Below are 27,338 nucleotides of genomic sequence, written 5' to 3'. Positions count from 1 at the left end.
TATTTCAGTTATTATCTGAATTTAATATTTGTTTATATGTATGTTGTACTTATTTCTACTTTGTGTACACACATGACATGATAGAGTTTTTAAAGCATATAGAATACTGACTTTGTTTAAACAGTTTATAGATAAGGTACTTTTATACTCACAAAAATTATTTTCAAAATTGTTTTTCACATGCACAGGATGTTAAGCTAGAGATTTGACCATGTCAGTGTGCTGTTTGACTTGCCTCTGTGCCAAGCATTCTTGCTGTATACATGGACCTACAAAGGAACTCTGGTTTGCTTCAAAGCTGCGTGTAGCATGCACATGTGGGACATATTTTTATTTCAATTATTGTTTCACATTTTTAATTTTCAGCGTGTTGGAACAGGATTCCAGGAAAATGAAGCCTAGTGTGAAACCTGCAAATCAAAGGAGGCATCTTCTAGGATTTTCTGCCAAGGAGGTGCAAGACACGTCAGATGGTATCATCCAGAAAAACAGCTACAGGTTAGATGGCATGTCTCTGTCTGTTAAATTTATTTAATGAAACTGAAACAGAGAATTGTATAGCATAACTTTACATCTAAACTGTTTATACACAGTTTTAATTAGTAGAGCAAACAAGTTACTGAGGCCATTAATAAATTTTACTGTTAAGACCAGATCTAAGAATAAATTTCCTTTGCGAAACTTTTTCCAGTTTTAGAATTCTTGTAAAGATATAACCTTAAAATCTAATATACATATTGAAACACGTACAATATATACATATTATATTGTGTTAATGTCTTTAAAATCGTTATTTTATTTATCTGTAACGTGTTTACACATGTAATATATCTAATATTTGTTGCTGTGTCATCTGTGATGGATATGAAATGGTGGAATGATATGGCTGAACCTATTTGTAGTCATTAGATAAAAATCATTTATCCTTGTGATATTCATTGAGTCTCCCTCCCTTGTTACAATTTAATGCTGTCTTTGTACATTTCCATAGAGCGTGTCAATAGTAAAAGACATAATATTATGAAAATACAATTTCTGTATTCTGTTAACTAGCAGAAGGTTATAGTAGACATTTTCAGAGCTGTATATTTTTTGATAAACAATTCCCTCTGTTGTTTGGAATTTTTATTGAGCCAAATGGAGCTAGGTCCTTGATAACAAGGCAGAGGGAAGTCACAATGTGGCAGCCATGGCACAGGAATTTTCGTTAACTCTAGCTCCTTAGCACAGTCCTTTGCTTTAGTGACTTATTTGCTGAATTTTTTTCTCTTGATATAGAATGGTTTGCAAGCAGCCTAGACCTCTGACCATCTCAGGGTTAGTGTGGGTCTAATTGTCTCCAGATTGCATTTGGCTTTTCTTCCCCTTTCAGCTCCACCCAGTCCCTTTCCTGGTTTCTCTCCTATCAGATGTTTTTTTTCCCCAAAGAATATTTTTGGCTGACAAAACAAAGCCACTCAGCACAGATGTGCAGAAATCATTACTAGAGTTTATCATATGGAAATAAAATTATAAATCAGAAATGTACTTTCAAAAGCAGTTTTGGACTTTTCTGGTGAACTGCAGCATTTGTAGTTTTGTAAATATGCAGACCTGATTTTTAAAAATATGCCTATGTGACAGGACTTTGTTCTTGATGTTTTTAGTGTGGCAAACAGCCTCTTAGAAGCATTCAGAATTTACCAAGTACGAGATGGAGTTCTTGTTCTTCTCCCTCGACACTTCATTGTAGGCCGATGTCCTTTTGTGTGTGCAGCTATTACCGCTGTATCACCATCTTTGTTTTATTCCAAACAACTTAATCCTCACAGGCAGAAGAAAGGGCTTCAAGAATGTTCCTGGTGCAAGTTGTAGGGAATAATGATCTACATCTCCTCTGCTATTGCTTCTTTTCTCTTGTGTGTGGCATACATAGAAGTGCCTGACTTTTACTTTCATTTTCCACTGTACCAAAATTATTTTTATCAAGGGTGGCAGTGATTTCACTGTTGCCAAATTCAATGAAAACTTCTGTCTTCATCTTACTTGATCTTTCTGCAGCATTTAGCTGTGTGGATCACTCCTTCCTTGAAACACTCTCCTTTTGTATTGCTGCATTTCTTAGTTTCCTGCTTTTTCACAGTCTGCTCTTCACAATATTCTTTGCTGGCTTCTTCTCTATCCAAATCTCAGGGTTTGAAACTGTGAATTTTCATTTTTCTTTCTGCCTAAGTGACTCATCCATCGTTTAGCACACAGTCTCTGTCTCTATATCCTGATGACTCTCAAATTTGTGTTCCTGGTCCAGACTTCTCTTCTAAGTCTCCACACTCATATATCCAGTAATTTCCCTGACATCTCACATTTCAGACTTAACACATGCATAGTGGGACTCTAGGTCCCTCTCCGTGTTCCACCTCCATCCACTTCTCTTCAGCAGTCTTCCTCATTTCTGTTGCTTAAACCAGAGATCCTGATTCCTCCCTTTCAACAAGTCCTGTTGATATTCTTTCCAGAAATTGTCTTGAATTGGCCACTTCTCTCCATCTTCACTGCTACCGTCTTAGTCCATATTGTCTTCAGGTCTTGTCTGGATTACTACAGCTCTCTCTTAGCTGGTCTTCCAGCTTCCCCTGTTGTGTTCATTGGATCCATTTTTGTTACAATGGCAAGGTGTAAATGTAAATTGAAATTTGTCACTTTTCTACTTAACACCCTTTTGTGGCTTCTCATTACTTTTAGTAATTCCTTATCATAATCTGGTCTCTGTCTTTCCAACCTTATCTTGTGCCTCCCTCACTTGCTCACAACTCTTCAGATGGTGAGTGGTCTTCTTTAGGTTCCTTAAACCCACCTTTTTTCCACCTGCCTCTGTCCAGAACACTCTTCCCCCAGTCTCTAAAAGGCTAGTTTTTTCTCATCCTTTAGGCCTTGACATAAATACCATCTCCTTCTGAGACCATTTGATCTAAAGTAGATACTGACATTAGTTTTCTTTTTCAACCATTTGTTTCTTTTGTAGCTCTAGCCACAGTTTGGATCTGTTTTATGTGTTTGTTTTCTTGTCTTTGGTCCATCTTCCCCCATTAAGGTCTTTGAGGATAGAGACTTTATTTCTCTTGTTCCCTCTTGGATTCCTAGCACCAGGCACACTGCCTGGTTCATAGTTGGTATTCAGTAAATATTTGTTGAATGAATTAATGAAAAGTGTGAATCTAGCCATGTCCGATTTTATGTGTTTATATTTTTCCTTTTGGGGTTTTAGTCTATCTAGTTTTCTCAACCCAGAGCATTGTATGTAAAGAAATTCAAGACAGATTTAAGATTTCTTAGTGAGAAAGGTTAAAATAGCAGACCGAAGAGAATAAATAGCAATAATGTCCCCAGCTCAAATTCTAATTTTCAACTCAGGTTTTGCTCCCTATGTAATACCCTGGATATGAATTCATATGATATAGATCAGTGTGATGGTTAGGAAAGCATATTTTTTTAGGCTAATGGAGTAACTGGTTAATGTCACCCTGGTGTTTGACTAGTGATTCAAATTCCTCCATGATGCTAAAATTTATATTCAGCTTTTCAGCACTTTCACTTTTATCCTATCAAGGATTTTATGCTTCCCCTCTCCCCACCACATACAGTATTTTAAGGAGACTGTTCAGTTTTGTTATCACTGAATTGTGAATGACTACAAAACTTTAGCCCTGGTCACATAATACTGTCTTTGCTATCAATCAGTGGGTCTTCCCCGCCGTTTTCCCCATTACTGTGTCATCTCCTGTGTTCCAGCAGCACTGTGTATATCTTGAGCTCATTGAAGACATTAACCATGTGTTATCATTGAATCCCTAGTTTCCAGTACATAATAACTATACAATAAACGGTGGCTGGATAAATATGAATTATTCTGATAAGCTCTGTAGAAAATCAGAAAATGACATTTGTGCTGTTATGGTCTATACTTCCCTCCTTTTCTATTACATTTGCTTCTATCTTGCAGTACGTCTATTTACTATATTTTTATTTCCGTGGAAAGTTAATACTAGTGATGATTTTCTTATAGCAAACTTCTTAAGCATTTAAGATGCAAAGAGACAGTTTTTATGCATGTTTATTTCAGATATGATCATTCCGTTTCAAATGACAAAGCCCTGATGGTGCTAACTGAAGAACCACTACTCTATATTCCTCCACCTCCTTGTCAGCCCCTGATTAACACCACAGAATCTCTCAGGTGAGTGTTGTAGATTGTTGCAGTTATATCTGAGTGGGTTTCTGTGTTTAGTTTTGCAACCTAGAAAAGTATTTGTTCAGATTAACTAAGTGTCTAAGAGAATCTCTGAATTATTTGTTGGATAACCATAGGCATACAGTGGTTGTCCATTTTCCCCACCAACCTGCTAGAGGTGATGAAGGGTTTAATGTGATGGTATTGGGGTTGCTTACTTAAGTATGTCTTATTTGAAAACTAGAGAGTGATATTAATATAAAAATCCAGGGTAATTGTTAGACCTGCACATGGTAACATTTATAGCAGAACGTACTTTTTTCTTCAAATTAGGAAGATAATAATTTGAAGATATGTGATTCTGGAGACACTTCCCCATTAGTGCACCTTTTCTTGTCTACTTTCCCCTTGAATTTTTTTCCTCTGATTTTGGATCCTATCTTTGAACCTCAAAAACTGCTTCAGTTTTTTTGTGATAAGTAGTAATCAACTATAAATAAACATAGTCACACCTGCTTCACAAACTGCTCTAAAAAGTAAGCAAAATAAGGGGAAGTTATATTTGAACTAGGCCTTTTTTATTTCCGGCATTGGAAAATTGGAAAATTTGGATTACAGTGCACTGAGATTTTTTCTTCCCCCTAAGCAGTTGAGTTCATTCTTTTCCTTCTCCCGAAAGACCGTGATTTTCAGGGGCTTTACTGCATGCACTTGTTGTTAGGAGTCCTGTGGCTTGTTAAGTGCTCTCCATGCTCTCCAGCGTTTCCGTGTACATAGCCCAAAAGCAGAGACAGGAAATACTTTTTTGTGGAGAAACCTTTGCATCCAATATTTATATTTGGCAGGTATTTAGCTATGGTTTTCCTTGAATTTTGGACTCATGAGTGAGGAGGCTACCATCTAAAAATTCGTGTCTTATTAAAAACAACTTAACATTAAGTGTCTTAGCTTTTTCAAATCAAAAAGCAACATTGAGTCATCAGGCACTTGGAATGCTCTTTGGAACCTATAAATATAATTAAATTCATTTCTAATCAAGGGATGAGACATTTATTTCTATGAAATATGTTAATTAATTAAGCTCTTCTGTAGGTTAAATCATGAACTTCGAGGGTGGGTTCATAGACATGAAGTGGAAAGGACCAAGTCGAGAAGAATGACGAACAATCAACAGAAAACCCGTATTCTTCAGGTTTGTTTCTCCTTCTCTTCAAACAGTTGGCATATTTGTTGGGCGGCTTCCCCCAGCTGAGGTGCTCTCTTCCCTGGAATAGCTGGGAAGCTTGAACTCCAGCCGTCTCCCAGTGGCTCCTGCTGCGTCTGCTGCAGCTGTCACTGCCACTGAAGCCCTCCTCCTAGGTTTTACGGCACTGGTTTAGGTTTTATAGCACTAGTATTTCCTGCTCAGGCATGGTGCTGTTTCCTGCTTTCTCCCTCATATTTGCTTTCAAGCCAGGGGTTTCTGTGCATGCACATCTGTATCAAATGTTTTTGTTGCAAATGGTATAATAAATGATACTGTTTATCTCTTCTGTTCTTAGAGCTTTTCAAAAAGAGGGTGTTAAAACATAGGACAACTTGGAAGTAAAGACTCTCCATGGAGGGCATTTTTAACTTAGACATGTAGCACTACAGGTTAAGGACAGTTCGTTTTTTTTTTTTTTTTTTTTTTTGAGGAAGATTAGCCCTGAGCTAACTGCTGCCAATCCTCCTCTTTTTGCTGAGGAACATTGGCCCTCCATGCCCATCTTCCTCTACTTTATATGTGGGATGCCTACCACAGCATGGCTTTTGCCAAGCGGTGCCATGTCTGCACCCAGGATCTGAACCAGTGAACCGCAGGCCGCCGAAGTGGAACATGCAAACTTAACCACTGTGCCACTGGGCCGGCCCCAGGGTAGTTCTTATTTAGAACCTGTTTAATTGGGCTTCCATCTTAATGTTCTTTGCCACAGAGCACCATTTATAGTCATTCCATCATTCATCAAATATTTATTACTACTTCTGAAGCACTTAGACTAGCAACTGGCACGTTGCAAGCTCCCAACAAACATTACCTGTGGTAGTAATAATGAGCCAGGTACAGTTTCAGACCCTGGGAATAAGTAGTGAGTATGATAAAATTCCTGCCTTCATGGAACTTACATTCTAGTGGGAGAGATAATAATAAATAAGTAAATAAATACACTCAAAATAAGAGAGAAGTTCTCCAAAGAAAAAGCAAGGTTGGAGGTTAGAGTTTGAGTTGAGAGGTGAGTGGCTATATTAGGTAGGCTGCTCTAAGGATATTCCTCTTGAATAAGGTATTGTCAAGGTAGTTATTGCTAGCTGTTTAACAAACAGCCTCAAATTCTCAGCAGCTTAATAGAATACAGATTTGTTTCTCACCCACACGAAGTCTGATATAGCTCTCTAGGATGGCTTTCCTCCCAGGAGTGACTAAGGAATCCAGGTTCTTTCTACTTGTGGCCACAATAACTTGAGATTCTTTGCTTCTAGGCTTAGGTGTTGGGGAAGAGAAAGCTTGGAAGAAAATGCAAAATGTTTTAGGTATCAGGCCTGAACTTTAGCCAATGTTCAGTTGGCTAAAACTCTGTCACTTTTCCAAGTCTCCTTTGCAGTGGGTTAGGCAAATCTAGTTTTCCTGTGTGCTCAGGAGGAAGAAAAGGGTTTGATGAGAACGTTGCTTTTCCGTAGGCAGAAAATGAAGGAGTAAATAATGCAAAGATCTAGGAGAATGTTTAGAGAAAGAGCTACCAGACAAAGGGAACCGCAAATAGAAAGACCCTCAGGAGGGAACCATTTGCGTATTTGAGGAACATCAAGAGGTTGAGTAAGGCCTGGACTGCAGTGACTAAGGGGAGAGTAGTAAAAGATGACATCAGAGAGGCAGTAGAGGCTAAATCTTAGCAAACCTCATAGGCTCTCGTGAGAACTTTGGATTTTATCATAGGTATGAGAGGATAGCATTGAGATGTTTGAGTAGGGGAGTGACTCGGTCTGATTTCTATTTTTAAAAGATCTCTCTAACTCCTACACAGGGTAGACCATGGCAGGGAACATGAGTCTAAGTAAAGAGACCTGTTAAGAAGCCATTTCAGTAGTCTAGATGAGAGATCATTGCAGTCCATACTAGCATGGTAGATGTGACGGTGGAGGAAAGTACTTGAATGCCAAATATACTTTAAAAGTAGAGCGAATGGAAATTGCTGATGTAAAATAAAAAGGAATGATAATTCCTATGCCTTAGCTGCTGGATGAATGGTGATGCCATTTGTGGAGACTGAGACTGGGGAAAGAGGAGTTGGAGGCAGGAATCAAGAGTTTTAGAGGGGTTAAGTTTGACATGACTCTTAGACATTCAAGTAGAGAAGTCAAGTATCCAGAGGTCACATATCCAGGCCTGGAGTTTAGGGAGATGTTGAGACTGGAAGTTTATTTGAGATCGCATCACCTAGGGAGAAAGTAAAAAGGAAAGAAAAGAGGTGAGGAGCTGAGACCTGGGCCAACTCCACCTTAGAGGCTGAAAGAGAAGAAAGAATCCAGCACTTAAGAAGGAAGAAGAGTGGTTAGGAGAGTGGCTTGAGTAGGATAGGAGAAAATGCAGGATAGTAGTGTCCCAAAACCCAAGTGAAGAAAGTTTTTTAAGAAGGGGATGTGAACAACTGTTACAGAGGCTGAGAGATATTGATTAAGATGAAGATGAGAAATTGCCATTGGATTTGATTATTAAAATTTGTTAGTGACCTTGACAAAAGTCATTCATTGGAGTGGTGATGACGAAAGTATGTGGATTCGGGAAGTAATAATAAATGAGGAAGTAGAGAAAATTATTTCGGGATGATTCCCCATTAATGGGAACAGAGAAATGGAATAGCTATAAGAATCAAGTAAGAGGTTTTATTTTTAGATGGGATATATTTCACCAGGTTTATGTGTTTATATGCTAATGGAACCACCTTTAGCTATTTGATTATTTGGAGACTAACTGGAAGCAGTATGTGATATGTTTAGAAGTACATTAAAAGGATATTGAGAAACGTGGACTTTTAACCATTATGGAACTGTTTTCATTCCATAAATAATGAGGGTTAGTCTAGATGAGCTCAAGCTCTGACATTCTGAGATTTCATGATTATCCCGTATGTGCCTATGTGGGCCTCTCCAACACCTTTTCTTCACATATTATGGCACCTTGATTGGTTGTTAGTACTTCTGTTGGCTATAGGCAGTCATTACCAATGTCGCAGGTACCTCAGAGTCTCAAAGCTTCTTACTGGCATTAGAGTACAATCTGGTACTGTAAAAACCCACGTCTGCCAAAGCCTACATATTGGCTGCCACCATGGTCAGAGGAAAAATGGACTCTATTTTCCTTCTGCTTTCCAAATCTGGTGCAAGTGTATCTTATTGGCAGAACCTAAATTATATCCCAAAACCTAGTGGCAAAAAAGTTTGGGTAATATAGTTTTCAGGCTTCCATTCCTTGCTATACAGGGGAAGAGCAGGAAGAGGGAAGAAATGGATAACTGGCAGTAGATTATTCCACACAGCTGGTATAATGGGCATTATGAAAAATTAGGTTAAAATTCTTGGCCTAAATGAGTTTTTTTGCCTTATCTTTTGATACAATTTTTCATATTATTCTTTCCTGTTCATTAGATAAATGAATAGAGAGTTTACTGTGTAAGGGGCACTTGGTACCCCTTTAAGGAATTTTAATGCAAGGAAAATAACTTTATTGTAATTTCATAGCCTTTTAACATTTGGAAGAGATTTGTAGTTTAATCTAAAGTCTTATCTCTTTCTCTTCTATCTTGGGTGCATTTCTTTCCATAGGAAGCTTAGATAGTGGTCAGAAATCTGAGACTCTTAGCTATTACAGAAAAAGGAATGACAGGGATGAATTTGTACTTATCAAGGGTAAAAGAAGTTTCTTTTCAGTCAGAGGAAGGATCAGTCAGAGGAAGAAGGATCATTCTGCTTATGCTGTTGTCAATACCAAAGCATATAAAGAATTCCTCTGGTTCTCTTTCTCGGTGTAGAGAGCCTGGAGCTGCCCTGCTTCGTCTTGTTTCCTCATTTCAACCTTCCTTTTTCTCACAGTCACCTCCTTCAGATGCTAAAAGGACTCAATCGTCTAATAAGATATTCTGTAATTTTGATGAATTGACATTTCTTTGAAATTTCTGCCATCTCTAAGCATTATTGTATCCTTGATTTGGTTTGTCCCATTTCATAGTTCAACCCTCTTCCTAGACTGAGTTATTAGAAAAGGTAAAGGGGCAAATTAGTGAAAATAGCTTTCAAAATGAAGGCAAAATAAAGACATTTTTTAGACAGACAAAAACTGAGATAATTTATTGCTCCAAGATCTGCACTGTGAGAAATACTAAAAGAAGTTTTTTAGACTAAGGGAAATGATATCAGATAGAACCCTAGATTAACAGGAAGGAAAGCACCAGAATGGGTAAATGTCTGGGTAAAAATAAATGCCCCATAAATGCCCCCCCCTTTTAGTATCTTTATTTTACTATTTTACTTTACAGAACTAAGGGGAAAATAGACAAATCTACAACATACTTGGAATTTTAACATCGTTCTCATTTCTGTATAAATGTCTGCCTCACATTTTTGCTGATTATGACCTTTTGCTAAATCCACATAGCTAAGAATGCCGAAGCTCATGGCCAATTTTTCAGAGATTCCTTTGCTAATTGATGTAAATCTTAGGTAAATGCCCCATTTGCCTAATGTCTCTGTAACTCAGTTTTCCTTAAAGCCTACCCACTCATTTCTGAGTCTAGGGAAAGAAGTCTGGCTTCTTTCAGACTTCTGGGTTAATTTTATATGTGCCAAAGTAGCAAAGTAGCAAAATCATTTAAAATTCATTAGGTATTTAGTCTGTTCATTTTAAATCTTTTATTTATCAACTAACCGTAATTTAATTTTGGCTTTATTTACTAGTTACTTGATAAGCGTGTCAATAAGTATAGGATTTTATTATTTAAAAGTATTTGTTTCTCTTTTTTTTCATTTTATTGGTGCATTCCTCGTTTTTGTTTAACGAACAGTTACTGAACATCCACTACATGCAAGACCTAATGAGATTTTCGTAAAATAGGACCTCTGACTTGTCACAGAGCCAGAAATTGGAAGCCCTACATTCATCCCTGCATATTGGTTCCATCCACCAAACAAAGTCGTTACCTTTTCTTTTTTCCTCTAACCCTTTGTATATTCTTCTGTTTTAGCATTGATCACATTGTAAACTGCAAGCTTCTTGAGGGCAGAAGTCAACTATTAAATTTGTAGCCCTGGTCCATGTAGTGGGTGCTCTGTAAAAGTTTGATTGCTGAAGGATGGATGGATGGATACAGTAATGAACAAATGCCAGTAGTCTTATGATTAAACAGTTACTTCAGCCACTATTTGACAGGGTAGTAGTAAGGTCACTTCTTAATGTAATAGTTGGTAGTGTGCCCTTGAACTCTAATACCCTTCGAAACTCTTCTGAAGGTGAGCTTACAAAACTGCCAGGGAATATAAGAAGGCATAGTGTAAAGCAGATGCTATGTGGAAGACAGGTTTCCAGAGTAGCATATGTGAGCCACTGATGGTTCCAGATTGGACTGTTCTCTGGCTAAAAAAGTCATCAGTGAGATCTCTTTAATGATAGCTTAGTTCATAAGTATATTTAGGCTTGAAGATCTTTGTGTTTAACTTAGTAAATAATAGGATCTAGTTTCATTATTTTACTTTAGGAACTTTTCATTGGGAAAATAATTATTTTAGACAAATGTAAGTTGCTATATGTTGAGTAATAATACTTGCATGGCTTGATCATAAAACTTATGGTACTTGGACCAAGCTTTTGGGCTATTCTTTAAACTTTATGGGAAGTGCCTTAAATGTCTTAATCTCCATAAGACACATCTCCCAGCCCAGAATGTGACCAATAGAGTTCTCATTTCTATGTTGGCATTTAGTTATGTGAACTTAATATGTCAGAATATTCATGAAGAAAAACAATATGAGTACTTTAATGAGAGTTTAGTAAATGTAAATGCAGAATGAGTCTATATAAGAAGTCTTCATGTAATTTCATTATATGGCATTAAGTCATTTTTTTTTTCCAGGGTGCACTAGAACAGGGCTCAAATTCTCAGCTCATGGCTGTTCAATACACAGAAACCACCAGTATCAGGTAAGAAAGTGTGGAAGCTCTTGGCTAAGGAATTTTAAATACCTAGTATTTTAGTAAAGTTGAAATGCACACTTCCTTTACATCTTAAACTTGTTCTCATCTGTGATTTTTGTATTAGTCCATATAACATATGCTGCTTCTGAGCACTCAGAGTAAACCCAGATAATTTCAAAAGGTTAACTCTCCCCATCTGTGTCCCTTAAATACAGTTTTCACTGGAATGCTGTTCAGTCATAATTTTGCTGTAAATTTTAAGTGCACATAGCTTTCCTGTCCTTGATTGGCATCTTTTCCATGAGCCAAGGGGAAGGGAATATTATTTTATGAGTATCTGCTCTGGCCAAGGTGTCCTGCTGAGTGCTTTACATGCATTTTATCTTTAAATCCATATAATAGCTTGAAGTCTAGAGACCATGGTCCCTATTTTATATATAGAAAAACTGGGTGAGTCGCTTATTTTTTCCAAGTTTTAGAATCATAGAACCAGTAAGTGGCAGAATCACAATTCAGATCCTAGCTATTTGACATAAAATGCATTTTTCACTACACAATTCTGCTTAAGATTTTGAAAGATTCCAAAAGGAATGCTATGCCTGGAGGGTTAAATATGTTGAACAAGACATATCTAACTAAAAGGAACAGTAATATGGGAGGCAATGTAGTGTCATGGTTAAGATGCTAGCTTTAGAGTTGGGCAGAATTCAGATCAGAACTCTGCCACTTACTTGCTCTGTGCATTAAAGCAGGTTAACTTAACGTTTCCTCATCTACAGAATTCCAGCTACACAGAGTTGATATAGTGATTAAATTAGATAATATACGGTTATGTGCTGCATGACAATGTTTCGGTCAATGACGGACCACATATACAGTGGTGGTCCCATAAGATTAGTACCACATAGCCTAGGTGTGTAGTAGGCTGTGCCATGTAGGTTTGTGTAAGTATATGCTATGAAGTTTGTACAATGACGAAAGAACCTAACGACACATTTTTCAGAATGTATCCCTGTCATTAAGCTCATTATTCAGGTATTCTGTATTTGTGTATCTGCCTACTCACTAAAATTTGTTTGTAACTCTAAAATCAATACTTGAAACACGTTCGCGGTCATTTGCAAACGTGTAGACATTCCCAGGTAAGGTTTAACAAGGCACCCCTCTGCCTTCCTGTTTTCGGCTCTTGTGCTGTAAACAAGTGTCCTTTTCAAGGTCTGTTTAGTGCCATGTTTCACATTTTTGTGCTTTTTGTTGGTGATTTCACTGTGTAAAATGGCCCCTAAGCCTAGTACTGAAGGTGCTGCCTAGTGTTCATAAGCACAGAAGACGGTATTGTGCCGTATGGAGAAGATACATGTTAGATAAGCTTCGTTCAGGCATGAGTTATGGTGATGTTGACTGTGAGTTCAATGTTAGTGAATGAACAATATATGTTAAAGAAAGTCTCTTTAAACAGAAACACGTGAAACAAGCTTATATATTGATCGCTTGACTAAAATGCTGTAAGTCGGGGTTCGTAGGAACCTCACCCTGTATTTCCCTTAGGAGAATGCCTCAGTATTTGCTAATTCAGTGTTCATACTGCCTTTATACAACATGACTACCATGAATGATAAGAACTGACTGCACATTCAAAATATTATTGTCAGAAATGGCCTAGTGAGCAAATGGACTTATTTCAAAGGAAGTTCTTATGACTCATTTGTTATTTCCTTTTAAGTCACCCTTTCTTTCCTCTTAAGTTAATAAAGTTTGATTGAAAACATAAAAGAAGAACAATATAAGAAAGAAAACACATGTGTTTTCTTTTTTGGAGAAAAAGGAAACATTATTTCTTTAACTCTCCTTTAACTTTGGAGTGTTAGCTTATTGTGCTAAACAGTGAAAGACTGAAAATATTATTAAGAACTATATTAATATCATTTGAGTGTATCTTTTGAGATATGATGTGATTTGAGATACTGTAATTTAAGGTATAATTTTATAAAGGCACTGACATGGTACTTTTAATATCCATAGCTAGCAATTGTTGAGTGACTCCTATGGAACAGGACCCATGCTTGGTACTTTACACATATAACATCTCTGAGCCCAATAATGATCCTGCAAGGTTTATATAATTATCTTCATTTTACTGATGAGGAAAGTGAGGTTGCTCAAAGGTTGATTCCCCCAATTATACCCACTTGAAGTGTGAAGCAGGAATTCAAAGCAGGTCCACTTGTTTCCAAATCCTAAACTCTTTCCACCTTTCACACACACTCATAGGCAAGTGTGCCTTGACAGATTTGACGGAGGGGTGAAAAGTAACTTTACCTTAGGCTTAAATTTTGTTACCCCAAATTTTAAAATCATACAAACCAATGCAGAAGTCTATTTTCTGATACTTTTATTATTTTTACATGCTTTGCAATACACTTGACTGGTCCATTTTAGAGCCTTGATTCAGAAATGAAGTTTTAGCTGTAGTGAATTGGATCTTACAAATATCCTGACCTTGGGCTTTTCAAAATGTTATTATAGTCATGCACCACATAGTGACATTTCAGTCAATGACAGACTGCATATACAACTGTGGTCCCAGAAGATTATAATGGAGTGAAAAATTTCTATCACCTAGTGACGTGGTAGCCATCGTAACATTGTAGCACAATGCATTACTCACGTGTTTGTGGTGATGCTGGTGTAAACAAACCTAATGCACTGCCAGTTGTATAAAAGTATAGCACATACAATTATGTACAGTACATAATATTTGACAATGATAATAAATGATTATGTTTCTGGTTTATGTGTTTACTATACTTTTTATCATTATTTTAGAGTGTACACTTTCTAAAAAAATAGTTTACTGTGAAACAATATGCCATGTCACACCGACAGCAGCCTCATATGTCTCATGTTTACCATGTCTCTTAATTGCATCATCTTCTCTTGTTCTTGATTTATTCTCGTTGTTTTGTTCATCATGGCCCCTAAGCATGCAAAATCCACTGCTAATGTTGTCAGTAAGAGACCACTTTGAGTGATTAACCCGGAAACGAAATTGAAAGTGATTAAGGACTACAAAGGTGGAAAATCAGTGATGGTTATTGCTCATCAGTCAGGCATGTCAGATTCTACTATAGCTATTATCTTGAAGAAGAAGAACAAAGTGCCAGAAGCTGTTAAAGGATCTGCTTCATTGAAGGCAGTGAGACTAACAAAAATTCGAGAAGGGCCTATCAGATGTGGAGAAACTTCTACTGATCTGGATTGGAGACCAGACACAGAAGCATATCCCTCTCAGCATCGCGACAGTCGTGGCCAACGCAAAAAGTTTGTTTACAGTGTTGAAAGAAAAAGCTGGACCTGACTACGATGTTGAGTTTACTGCTAGCTCTGGGTGGTTTAAATGATTTAAGAATCGTTCATTACGTTATGGGAAAGCAAGGGGTGAGTCGCGAGTGCTGATGTGATGGCAGCTGCAGAATTTTTAGAAACTCCAGATAAACTGATTGTGGAGGAAAATTACCTGCCGGAGCAAATATCCAGTATGGATGAAACCTCCCTATTGTGGAAATGGATGCCTGAAAGGACTTTCTTCCATAAGGAGGCCAAATCAATGCCAGGTTTCAAGGCTTTTAAGGACAGGATAACAGTCTTGGTTGGGGGCAATGCTGCAGGCTACAAATTGAAACCCTTTGTGATCTGGCACAGTGAGAACACTAGGACCTTCAAGCATATCAATAAGCACACACTGCCAACATATTACAGGAGCAATAAAAAGTCATGGATTACCCAGCTCCTCTTCCCAGGTGCCCTCCTGAATTGCTTTGACAGCAAAATGGACTAGTACTGTTTGAAGAATAACATAACTTTCAAGATTTTGCTTATTGTTTATAATGCTCCTGAACATCCTCCTTTTATTGGTGATCTTCATCCCAATATCAAAGTGTTGTTTCTCCCTCCAAACACCACCACTTTGATCCAACCAATGGTCAGGGAGTTATAGCAGCTTTTAAGGCTTACTACTTGAGAAGGCTGTTGTTGAAACTGAGGAAGACACTGATGAAATTGTGGAAGGATTACAACATCTACGACTGCATCAAGAAACTTGCTTGGATTTTGGGTGATGTCACCAAGGAGTATATGAATGGCATCTGGTGCATTATCTGCTTACAAGCAAATCTGTGATGAGAAAAAGAAACAAACCAAGCAAACCACAATGGGCGTATTTCTGAAAAGAGTGACACCTCAAGAAGAGCCTCAGACAGGTCCTTCAGGAGGTGTTCCAGAAGAAGCATTGTTATCACAGGAGATGACAGCTCCATGCATGTTATTACCCCTAAAGACCTTCCAATGGGACAAGATGTGGAGGTGGATGCCAGTGATATTGATGATCTGCGTAGGTCTAGGCTGATGTGTGTGTTTGCGTCTTGGTGTTTAAAAAGAAAAAAAAAAACTTAAAAAAATAGAAAACAGCTTATAGAGTAAGGATATAAAGAAAGAAAATATTTTTGTACAGCTGTACAATGTGTTTGTGTTTTAAGCTGTTATTACAAAAGAGTCAAAAAGTTAAAAAAAAGTTTTTTAAGTAAAAATGTTAGAGTAAGGTTAATTTATTATTAAAGAAAGAAAAATTTTTTTAATAAATTTATTGTAGCTTAAGTGTACAGTGTTTATAAAGTCTGTGGTAGTATACAGTAATGTCCTGGGCCGTCACATTCGCTCACCACTCACCCATTGATTCACCCAGAGCAACTTCAGTCCTCCAGGCTTCATTCATGCTAAGTGCTCTATACAGGTGTACCATTTTTTATCTTTTATACCATATTTTTACTGTATCTCTTCTATGTTTAGAGACACAAATACTTACCATTGTGTTAGAATTACCTACAGTATTCAGTACAGTAACATGTTGTACAGGTTTGTAGCCTGGGCTGGAGAGGCTATACCGCATGCCCCAGGTCTGTAGTAGGCTGTACCATCTAGATTTATGTAAGTACACTCTGTCATGTGCGCACAATGACAGAATGGCCTTAGAATGTATCCCCTTCATTAAGCAACACGTAACTGTATAAAAATTACTGCCAAAACGCCACTAATATGTTGGTTGAGAGAGATTCTTATAATTTGGATATAGCCTTAGAATGGAAAGTATTTTTGAGAGGATAAGAAATTTATTAGTTTAACAACATTTTGCCTTTTTCTTACTTCAGCAGGAACTCAGGGAGTGAGCTACAAGTGTATTATGCTTCACCCAGAAGTTATCAAGACTTCTTTGAAGCCATCCGCAGAAGGGGAGACACATTTTATGTTGTGTCATTTCGAAGGGTAAGTTCATTTTGAAATAAAGGAAATATTTTTGAGTATCTACTATGTACAAGGCTTTGGACTGGATCCTGTGAAAGTTCAAAAGATGTGGGGATAGGAAGTAATATAAAATAAATTATATGGGTAGAACAATTTAGGTACTATAATGCATTCCTGCTTGACTTTGAGCTGTTCAGCATTATGAAGAGGAACTTGGAATTGATCTCAGGCAATGATTTTATATTTAGAAAATATAAACTGCTTATTGATTTTCATTCTTTGTCCCCCCATAGCCATACTGTTTATTTACAACCAAAGGAAAAGTAAACACATTAAAATTTCTGTTTAGGCTTTGTGGTGTTATTCCCATTTGGTTATTGAGAAATAGACTTCCCAGATTTTGGTTTAAGATGAATCATGGGCTGATTAATATGTTAATTGTGGAATGTTTGTGGTATAATTAATTGTGGTATGTTTCTGAAGCACTCTATTCCTCTTTTCTTTTTCCTTCATCAAACGTTTACTCCTGTTGGTGAAGAATATGTTAGATAATTAGTCAACTTATGCAAAAGTAAGTGTTTATACAAGCACTTTTGAATGTTATAGATGTTCGATGAAGTGGAAAAAATGCACAGCTATTTACATTCCATCTATTTTTTCTATAATAAAAATATGTTCTTCATAGGGTTGCCATATGAATATCTCTGTCTGAGTGCTGTATGTTAAATCAGGAGCACATGAATGAGTTAAAATTCCTTGGTGGTTTATACCCTTGGTTTTTGTTTTTTCTTTTTTTTCAGGAAGAGGGGCATGGTTAGAAATAAGCATGTGCTAACAGTAGACAATTCATTCTCTGATTATTGTCACTGCTCACTATCACTGAAATTCTCAGTTAACTTAATTCTTTTCCTGAGGTATAAATATCTAGCAGCTCAGAATCTTAGGACCGGAGAACTTTGACACTTGAGAATTAGGGAAATCAAGCGTTTCAGATATTTTTAGTTATTAATCAAGTATTCTAGGATATTTGGGCTACTTTAGCAATGGTATCTCATGATTTCTGCCTTTTCACAAAATTCCCTGTGCTCAGCTTATTCTCTCAGACATAATTGGTATATTTCTGTACTGCACTAGCTTCAGAGTTCATTTTCAGCAGCAAGGGGGCAGCTGAGAACAAGGTTTCAGCAAGGCTCCAACTGTATTGGCTGATGAGAACTAAGTATTTGCTTTAGTGTTGACACAATCATGTTTAAAGTGGAAAAAAATATATAAACTTTTAAAAATGGAATTCAACACTACAAAGAAGAGACTTGATGGATGTTAAAACGAATGTGTTGAAGTATGTGTTATGGAAGTTATCACAGAAGAATGTTTTTAACACTGAAGTAGCCGAATACTTTTTCTTAGGTTCAGGATAATTTCTCTGTTGTTTGATGAAAATGGCATAGTATATATTAGAAGTAGCACTTGTCAAGCCAGGGATTGAGGTTATGGTTAGTAATGTTTTTGTAGGGAAGAGAACAAATATTTGTTACAGAAAAAATAATCCTAGCTTTAAAGGGACTGTATTTTTACAACGGAAGATGAATGGTATCCTTTTTTTTATTATATGCATTATGTTTCTTGCTTTTGTCAAAGCTATTTCTCATTAGTTTGTGTTGAAAAGTACTGGTGGAAAATTATTGATTCCCGCCCCACCCAATCCTTTCATGTTCTAGAAAAAACAGTCTTTTTCGTGTTCAGGAAAACTGCTAGGACTCTCTCTCACTTTCTCTTTGGATTTTTCACTTCCTAATTACTGATTTATCACATTTTGGTGTTCTATATCAAGATAAAGTTAGGATAAATCTGATCTTAATTAGATGACAGTAGTCATTTTTTCTTGCTTGTTTTGTTTTAACGGTAGGGATACGGAAGTTAATTTTCTCATGGTGACTGTAAACTGTCATGGGACAGGAATTTGGTTCTTAAAGCTTGGATTGTTCTTTTTGTTCTTACTAAAATGAAAATGAAAGAAGTAATGACCTCATCTTGTTTTTTTCTTCCACTTTTCAATATAAAATCTTCTATCAGTTTCATCAAAAAGGCGAGTGGCATGATTTCTTGTGCAGAAGGATGTAGACTTTTTCTCCCACTTAGGTTCTTAATTTCATTGATAGAAACTATTGTAACTGATACTGTATGATTGCATTGGAAATTAAGAAATGCAGAGATTCTGAAGCCCCAAAGTTTTGCCTAGTATAAACCAGACATACAGAGCAATAAGTATTTTGTTTTATTTTATAATTGTATATATAATTATATAAATTTCATAATATAATATAAAATATATAAATATAATTTATTATTATAAAATTTTTATAATTTATTTTATAGTTATTTATAATCTAAGCAATGTCATATTGTTTTATAATTGGACATGTATTTAACAAAATACTTTAATATCTAAAAAAGCAGAAGTTGCTTTTGACTGTTTCATATACTGTTATTTAACAAACCAACTCTCTGCCAAACTTGGATTCCCTCACACCCTATAGTCCTTCACACTTAAATCTCATTATAGTTGAGCTGCTGAAATGATTTTCTCCCAAGCAGACTCACTCTTGGATAACTACTGAGTTCTTGTTATAGACCAGCAAGAAAGAATGCTTATGATCCCAGTAGTCCTGACAAAGGTTCAAACCGTTTCCTGTTCTTTTGACTTTACTTTAAGTTTTTGCCTCCAACGCAGTAACCTCCTCTACTCTGTTTCGTTCCAGCTATTCATAACTTGTTTCCCTATAAGTATTTTGTCTTTTTCTCCTCTCTTGGACTTGTTTTAGTATGATTTGGAGCAGGGAGTGGTGGTAAATAACTTCTCAAACTTCGAAGTCACTTTGAGTGTGCTATGACTGATAGATTAATTTAAAGAATCCAATTAAGTTTAATGTTTGTTTTTTCTTAATGCTTTCATATGATAGTCTATTTAGGGAGGGAGGGGGCAGATTAAACAATATAACCAAATGAATTCAAAAGCATGAGACAGACACAAATACTCAGGAAAGTTCAAGTAAAGTAAGATAAAGTGATTCCAAAGGGAAGAGAAAAGATAACATTGAGAAGAAAGGTGGGAAAATGATATTTACTTTATCTTTAACTCCAATAAACATTGAAATACTATACTTAGGTGCTGCTCTCTTGTCCACTAACAATTAAAGGAAGGAATTTTTTTATCTTCCTGGGGCAATTTCCTGTTGAGAACAGGTTCTCTTTGATTCAGATGGCTATGAATGTCAATTCACCATGTTATCTCCACTCTTGTTTGATACTTCTTTTTCAAATGAGATAGATGCCATATTTAGAACACTTTTTATTTATTTTATATTTTCTGTTTTCAGTACCTGTCCCTCAAATCAAAGGCAGACACTTAAAATGGTCTTTTCATCTGTTTCAAATACATGCATGTAACCTACATAAGGAGAACCTGAGCTGTAGCTATATGCCTACCTCAGAGATGTTTCTCTCTCCCTCTCTTTCTAAGTACTTTATGTATTCTAGATATAGAACTGTATTAGGGTATTTCACCCTTCTTGGTCTCTGATAAAAAAATTTATTAACAGTATCATATGTATGGCATGGATTCTAAGGATAAACTGAAGTAATAGGGTTTTGTTAGAAGATACATGGGAATTGAAGAAGCACAGGAAACTGGCCCAGCATCCAAGTAGTCCCTCTGTGCTTGTCCTCCATAGACTGGAATGTACACCAGTCCTCATGGAGAATTGGCATAGTGGCTCGTTGTCATTCCTGATTCAACAGCAGCTCCAGTAATTCCACTTCAGTCTTTTTCACACATTGCTCGTTCAGATTCCCCAAACAGAAAGAGGATCTGATTGTGTGTATGTGTGCATATAAATATATATATATACACACATATATATATTTACCATCTCTTATGTAGAATCGCCATGATAACCTTGGCTCATGATCCACAGTCCATTCATTAGTAACCAGGAAAATAGGGTTGATTTCGTTAAATGCATTCTCTTGCTTTGTAAACCAGCAACTTTATGCAGAAGGAACAGCCTTGGGGCCACTCTTCTAAGAAGATGATGGTGGTGGGCCCTTAGAGCTTCATAAACTGTTTAATACACTACACAACCTGGCTTTAAAAAAAAATTCTCTTGTACTGGTCCCTAATTGTTTGATCTAAAAGGCTTATCTTCTTATCTATATCATAAGCCTCTTAAAGGCAGGAAATGTCATATGCTTTTTTATTACCACCCCTGACACTCAGCACAATGCCAGCCACTCAGTGCTTATTAAACAGAACAATTTTAGGTGTGGTTCACTAAGAGAAGTCATAGTGATGAAACTTTGCTGTATTTCATAATCATTTAAAGAGTGTTTTTGCATCTGTTTTGCTTAAAGAAATTTGAATCTATTTTACTGATCTAAGAAGTAACGTAAGCAGTGCTGAGTTCCAGCAGAAAGTTTAGTTAGAGATGACCTTTCTTTTGTCCATTTATGGTTGCACTAGCCAGAGATGCATCAGCTTTGTTCTTATCTCTGAATCTAAGCTTGAGAGCTAAAGAAATCTCCTGAGTAAAATGTTTGACTGTGAAATGTTTAAGTCAATAGGTTGAACTTCAAGGTGCTCGCATCCTCAAAGTTTTTTAATATTTGCGGAAACGTTTTGGAGAAAATTGTTTGTTAGACCTCACTTCTTTCTTTTTGGGAGAAGGGATGGTGTCTAGTAGAGATTCCAGCAGCATGAGCTAGAAACTAGAAACTTTGGAAGAGCATAGGGAAGCCTCTAATTGGTGCAGAAAAGTTGACTAGTAATGTTATTGGCTTAAAATGTTTCCCATGGAAGGCTACAAAAAAGAATTTCACAAAATAGCAATGGTCTTTCTTAAATTAATACCTAGATTAATTCCTAATACATGCTTAGAAGAATGGTGTGTTTTCTTAATGCATATTATTCATTTCTTGAAATTTCTGTTTAGTATATATAATTTTATATAAAATATTCAGAGGCAAGAGGAATTTCCTTAGTAATCAGAGGAAGTTAGTTTATAGTCTACTGTAAAAGAAGACAGCTCCTTTTGTTTTGGAACTTCACAACTTGAGCATACACATGGATCTTGGAGTTTGGCCATTTTCTTATCTCCGCTTTCATGGCCTTTTAGCCAAATTCTTCTCTGACTGGAAAAAAAAATGTGAATAAATGAGTTTGGAAAGATACTTGCGTTAAAAAAAAGTCTTACCTCAGAAGAGAGACTTGTTAAAAAACCTTCTTTTAGAAAGCTTTTATCTCATTAATTTTTAACTTAGTTTGAAATATACTCTCTTTCAGGTCTAAAGCACGTTATAAAAAAAGGTATAGAATTGTCTGAGTATCCGCTTAACCTAGATTTACTTAATGATTACATTAGTAACATTCTCTTTATATATCCATTTCCTCTTTCATTTATATACAAATACTGACACTTTTAACGTGTACGACCATTATAGTTTACAAACCTCTGTCACATACATACTCTTTTATATACATAATCATATTATATGTTAGTTCCTTACACATAACAAAGTAAGTATTCTTAGTCTTAATTTACAGCTGAAAAAATTGAGGCAAAGAGAGGTTAAGTGGCTTGTCTAAGAGACCCAAAAATGGTGAGTGGTAGAACCAGTGCGATAATTGAGGTGTTCTGGTTTCATATAATGATTTTTTCTTTACATTCTGGTGCTGCATTTTAGATATATTGCAGAATATGTAAATAGCAAGATGACTCTATTCCTTCAAGGCCAACCATGTTTCATTACGAAATCTGGGCAGTTTTGCTGGAGTTATTGCATAACAATTAAATTGTTTTCTGTTTGTTAATTGCTTGATTGTAGATTAAGCACTTTATTAGGTTACACTTTCACAATAATGAAGAATAACCTATTGGTCTGAAAGGTTATAGTATAGCTTCAGATTGCAAACTAGGGAATAGAATAAACAGGCTTTGAGAGTTTCTGGGGTTTTTTTAAAACAATTGGGAAAAAAATATCTTTGCTATGTCTTAAAAAGGAAGTCGTTTAGCCAAAATAGACACTGTTTTAGCGATTGGTAGTAGAACTTCTCATATAGAGAAGAGTGGTTTTTGTGCATGTGTAAATGTATTTTATTATGGATTCTGTATGCGGCCTGCCAGATTCTTGAGATCAGCAACTTTTGATCTCGAGCTCCTTGTTAAATATGAGTTACTGTTGTGTGGTTTTAGGGGATTTAGTCATTTCTTCCTTGGCTCTCTAACAGATTGCTAGCTAACATAAAAAAACATTTCTATTATTTAGACTTTTCATTTGCAAACTTTAACTTGTTTTATGTTTGAAAAATGATTATTCAATAGCCTCTATAATTAGACTTGTATATAGAATAACCATGGACACAAAGAATTTATAACTCAAGAATAATTTGAAGTCTTCAAGATTCTCAGGCTGGTGGACAAATCCATGTGAGTTGGGACAATTTTCCAACTGTTCATTATTTGTGTGCTTTATTTAGTAGTCTTTATTTTATAATGTGTTTTTCATATGTATTCTTTTTACCTCCCATTTTAGGTTTCATGCTTTCTCTGGGCAGGGATAATGCCTACTCATTCTGTTTTGTCTTTGTACAAGGTCTGTTGCAATGCACTGCAGACTATGCAGAGCAAATCCTACTCAAACTGCTTTTTATTTGTTCCCTTTAACCTTGTTTTTTATGTCCTACCATTCAAAAGATTACTAGAGGTGAGGTTTACAGAAACAAAGGAGGAAAATTTTCTCAATGAATGTTTAAAATTACTTTTGTAATTTGCATAACAGTGAAAATTTTTTAGAATATATAGTCTATTTTGATGTGGATGGACATTTAACTATAGCATAGAATCATTCCTGAAAGACTTCTAAAGTTACCCTGAAGAAAGGTGGGATTAATAATTGATAGCTTAAAGTTTTGAGAGTTTCCTACTCATCAAATTTCAGATTTTTCGTAACGAGGGAAGAAAATATTTCCTGAAAGCAAAACTGCATTCTAAGAAAGACGGTTTCTCCACATCACAAATATGTGAGGGAAAAATGTTTTTTAAACAATTCATATATGCAGATTTTAGAGACCTGCATTTTAGCGCAAATTCTGCCACTCACTATTTGCTCTGTGACTTTGGACAAATCACAGGTCTCTTCTATCTTCAGTTTCCTTGTGGTAAAATGATAAAGTTAGAGTAGATTTGCATTTTCCTTATAGCTCTAGAAATCTATAGCATTCTTCTAACTGTATGTGTGTATATGTAGGTGTGTGTTTGTGTGTGTGAACACTGTCCTCTTAGAAATCTGTAGTATTGTGTTGAAACTCTTGGAAGTTACTAAAGTGATTCAGTCTAGTGGAGTCAGTATATTTTAAGGGTTTTGAAAAACAACTGTGACAAAAACAACAAAATGTCAAGTTATAAGGTAGGCCCGTAAATTAATGGGTTTGATTTGTTAATAGCTAGTGGTCTTGTAATTTATTTAATAATCACTTTTATGGTGCATACAATATGCCAATCTTTAATCCTCATAATATCCTTGTGAGAGGTAGGTACAATTATTATCCGTATTTTAGAGATGGGGAACCCGAGGCATGAAGAGGTTAATTAATTTGTCCAGTGTGATATAGTTCAGAAGTGGCAGAGCCAGAATTTAACCTAGAAAGCCTGGCTCCAGAGTCTGTGTTTATGATCACTTCCTTATATTGCCTTTCTAGAACTTTTATGTCCAAATGTTTTATCTTTCAAAATATTCAACTTGGAATTTAATTCCATTGGTCTCTCTGTTCAGGACATATTTTGAGTTTCTTCAGGTTCATTTTCCATAGAGAACAAGACCAAAGACAAAGCCCCGTGGAAAACCAAGCCGCATGCTACTTACAGTAAGAGTGTAGGAGGGACAGGAGCTAGCAGGGAAACACAGGAAATGATTAGAGATATCTAAAGAGAATTGGAATAATATATTACACATGAAGGGAAAAAATCAACTTGTTTATTCTGTTTTAAAACATGGACATCAAGGAAGAAGAGTTCAAAAAGGAGGTGGTCAGCAGTATCAGATATTACAGAGCTTGCTGAGAATGAGAAATGAGAAAAACCCATTTGGCTTGTATAAACATGGAAGTCATTGGTGACTTGAGATTACACTTATGATAGAGTAATCATAACAGAATCCAGACTAGAGGTAGTTAGGAAAGAATGTGAAGGAAATAAAGTGGTAGGTTTGGTAAATTTGGCATTGAGGGGAAGGAGATAGCCTTAGATATGGTTAAAGAGATCAGAACTAAGCGGAGGGGGTGTGTGCATGTATGTGTGTTTTAAGAATAGGAGAGATATAAAGGTAAAGTATAGGGTAAATAGAGACTATTGTGGTTAATTTATATACATATAAATGTAGGAATGGATTATATGTTTTATTTTTGGCAGATGTTTTAAAGGAAAATAAACAAGTCAGTGTTTGTTCCTCATTTGTATTAATGTTTCTGTTTAAAGCAGAACATGGAGAAAGTTGAAGAACAATTTTTGTTTGTCTGTAGTAGGACTACCAAAAAAAAAAGGAGAATGGAATTAAAATCAGATTTTTTAAAAATGAAATCATATTTAAAGTATTCTTTGAGACATCAAAAGTCTTCTAAATCTTAAATAAGGAGCTGTTTTTTAATAATGGTGAAGAGTTTTAAAAATACGAAAGTTGATAGAACTATTTCTAATTTAATTTATACATGGATATTCTTGGAGTTTTTCCTCGTATAAAGTCAGAAAACTAGCAAAGTAGGCTGTTAAATCATTTTATGTCTAAACAAAATTTGGTGCAAGCTTTTTGGTGATGTCACGAAACTTAATTATGGAGGAAGCAATTATTATAGTTAGGAAAAGTTGATGATTTATGATCTGACTCAGGATTAAGGTCTGAAACACTCATGTCATTTCCTCCCCTCTCCCACATGTGGTGATTTGTTCATTTTGGACTGTGATTTGTTTAACTTTGACACCATCAGCAAGTCTGAACACTGACACTTAGTTGATTTTTCCTGAAAAATGCTAAGGTTAATAGTTGTGTGATATTTATTTCAAGGCATTGATGCTAATCTATAAAGAACCTATTCTTAGACTTTGAGGAGTTTTTCAATTCATAGCGTGGGAATCACACTGGAAGCCAGCAGGATGGATAATGAGCTGAGGCTGGGAATATAGTACACGTCTAACTAAATAATTATATGATTATTTACTTAATGTCTCTTTCCCCTGCTAAGCCTTAAGCACCCTGAGGGCAAGAGCTATGTCTTTTTTAGTCATCACCCTATTCCTAGTATCCAGCATAATACCAGGTGTTGAGCAGGTATTCAGTAAATATTGTGTGAATGCATGAATGAATGAATGTAGGGACAAATGAACTGGATACCACATCCATCGATTTGACATCATATTCTTAAAATTGTTTATACCATCACCATAATGTGATAGAGAATTTGTAATAGATCTGCTTCTTGACTATTTTTGTCAGGGCCATCTCTGTCTCATGGTAAATCTAGAAGTCAGTCTTTCAGAATTAGTGAATTCAAATGCATTTTTAAAAGGCTAGGTACTATTTTGCATGAAGGAAGCTATACATCCGCTAAGATCTTCTCCGTGTTTCAGAGTTAAAACCGTGATCTTGGTAGTACACGGACAGAGAAGATTATTTTTCAGTTAGGATGATAAACAGACTGTGGTGTCATTTTAAGCTGCAGAGTGAATAAACTCCATATTTACAGAGGCCCATCTACACTGTGTGTCTCTGGTGTCCTAGACGGGTGGGAGGATGTTAGCATTTTATCCCCTGTGCTGTTTATTTTGAATATGGAAGGTATTCAAGAAAAGCTTGTCAACTTAAATTGTTAAATCTTCAAGCCTATGTTGAATAATTTATTTAGAGTCATCTGTGACTGATTATAATTCCCTAGAAATAAATCTTGAAAATAAAACTAAAATACATCACACAGAATAAACAGACTTCTCTTATTCAGTTTTAAGTTAAGTTTTATAGTTATTTCTCTTCTGATTTCATTTGTTGTTGAATAGAAATTCAATAACTTTTACTTTGGTAAGAATGAGTCTGCCTTGGAGGGGGCTATCAGATGTTTACTTTGAAGTTCCTTAAAGAGACTGGTTGCATTCTCCCTCTAAAATGTGCTTTGAATTAGCAGCTTTTGAATATCTATTCTGGTGGAGGTACAAGCAGTGTGAACTAAAGAGAATGATATTTGGTCAAAAAATAGTTTTTCCTTGACTTTGGGATGAAGAAAATCCAACTCAGAGCTATGCAGGCAGACATTTCTCTGATCAAATGTTTATCCACTAATCTGCTGTATGTTTGACCCTGTACCTGTCAGGCTCCTATTTTGCCATTAGGCCTAAGACCCACCTGAGTAAGAAGAAAGTGGATTTCCTTAGATTGATGTAGATCAGTGCTTCAGACTTTTTAGTTCAGAACTCCTTTATATTTATCAAAACACAAAGAAATGTTAGTGAGAAGAGTGGCATGGTTTTATATTTTTATGAATCTTTTAAATATTTGGCTTAATAGAAGCCAGCTAGATTCTCATATCTGCCTCTG

General features: G+C 36.0%; 1 protein-coding gene across 5 annotated transcripts in view; it reads left to right on the top strand.

The window, feature by feature from the left end:
- The window catches only part of ATF6 (activating transcription factor 6), a 215,404-nt gene that overhangs the window by 87,973 nt on the left and 100,093 nt on the right, over nucleotides 1-27,338 (top strand). For 4 of the 5 annotated variants that reach the window (XM_046681639.1, XM_046681638.1, XM_046681642.1 and 1 more), the window contains 5 exons: nucleotides 367-498; nucleotides 4,100-4,213; nucleotides 5,300-5,399; nucleotides 11,347-11,414; nucleotides 16,613-16,727. In XM_046681639.1, coding sequence (XP_046537595.1) covers nucleotides 367-498; nucleotides 4,100-4,213; nucleotides 5,300-5,399; nucleotides 11,347-11,414; nucleotides 16,613-16,727 — 529 coding nt within the window. The remainder of the gene's footprint in view (nucleotides 1-366; nucleotides 499-4,099; nucleotides 4,214-5,299; nucleotides 5,400-11,346; nucleotides 11,415-16,612; nucleotides 16,728-27,338) is intronic. The other variant, XM_046681640.1, reaches the window with a different exon arrangement.

This window comes from Equus quagga, chromosome 13, assembly GCF_021613505.1.
Source record: "Equus quagga isolate Etosha38 chromosome 13, UCLA_HA_Equagga_1.0, whole genome shotgun sequence".
NCBI lineage: Eukaryota > Metazoa > Chordata > Mammalia > Perissodactyla > Equidae > Equus > Equus quagga.
Note: the sequence above shows the minus strand (reverse complement) of the source record. Positions and strands in the feature narration are given on the sequence as shown.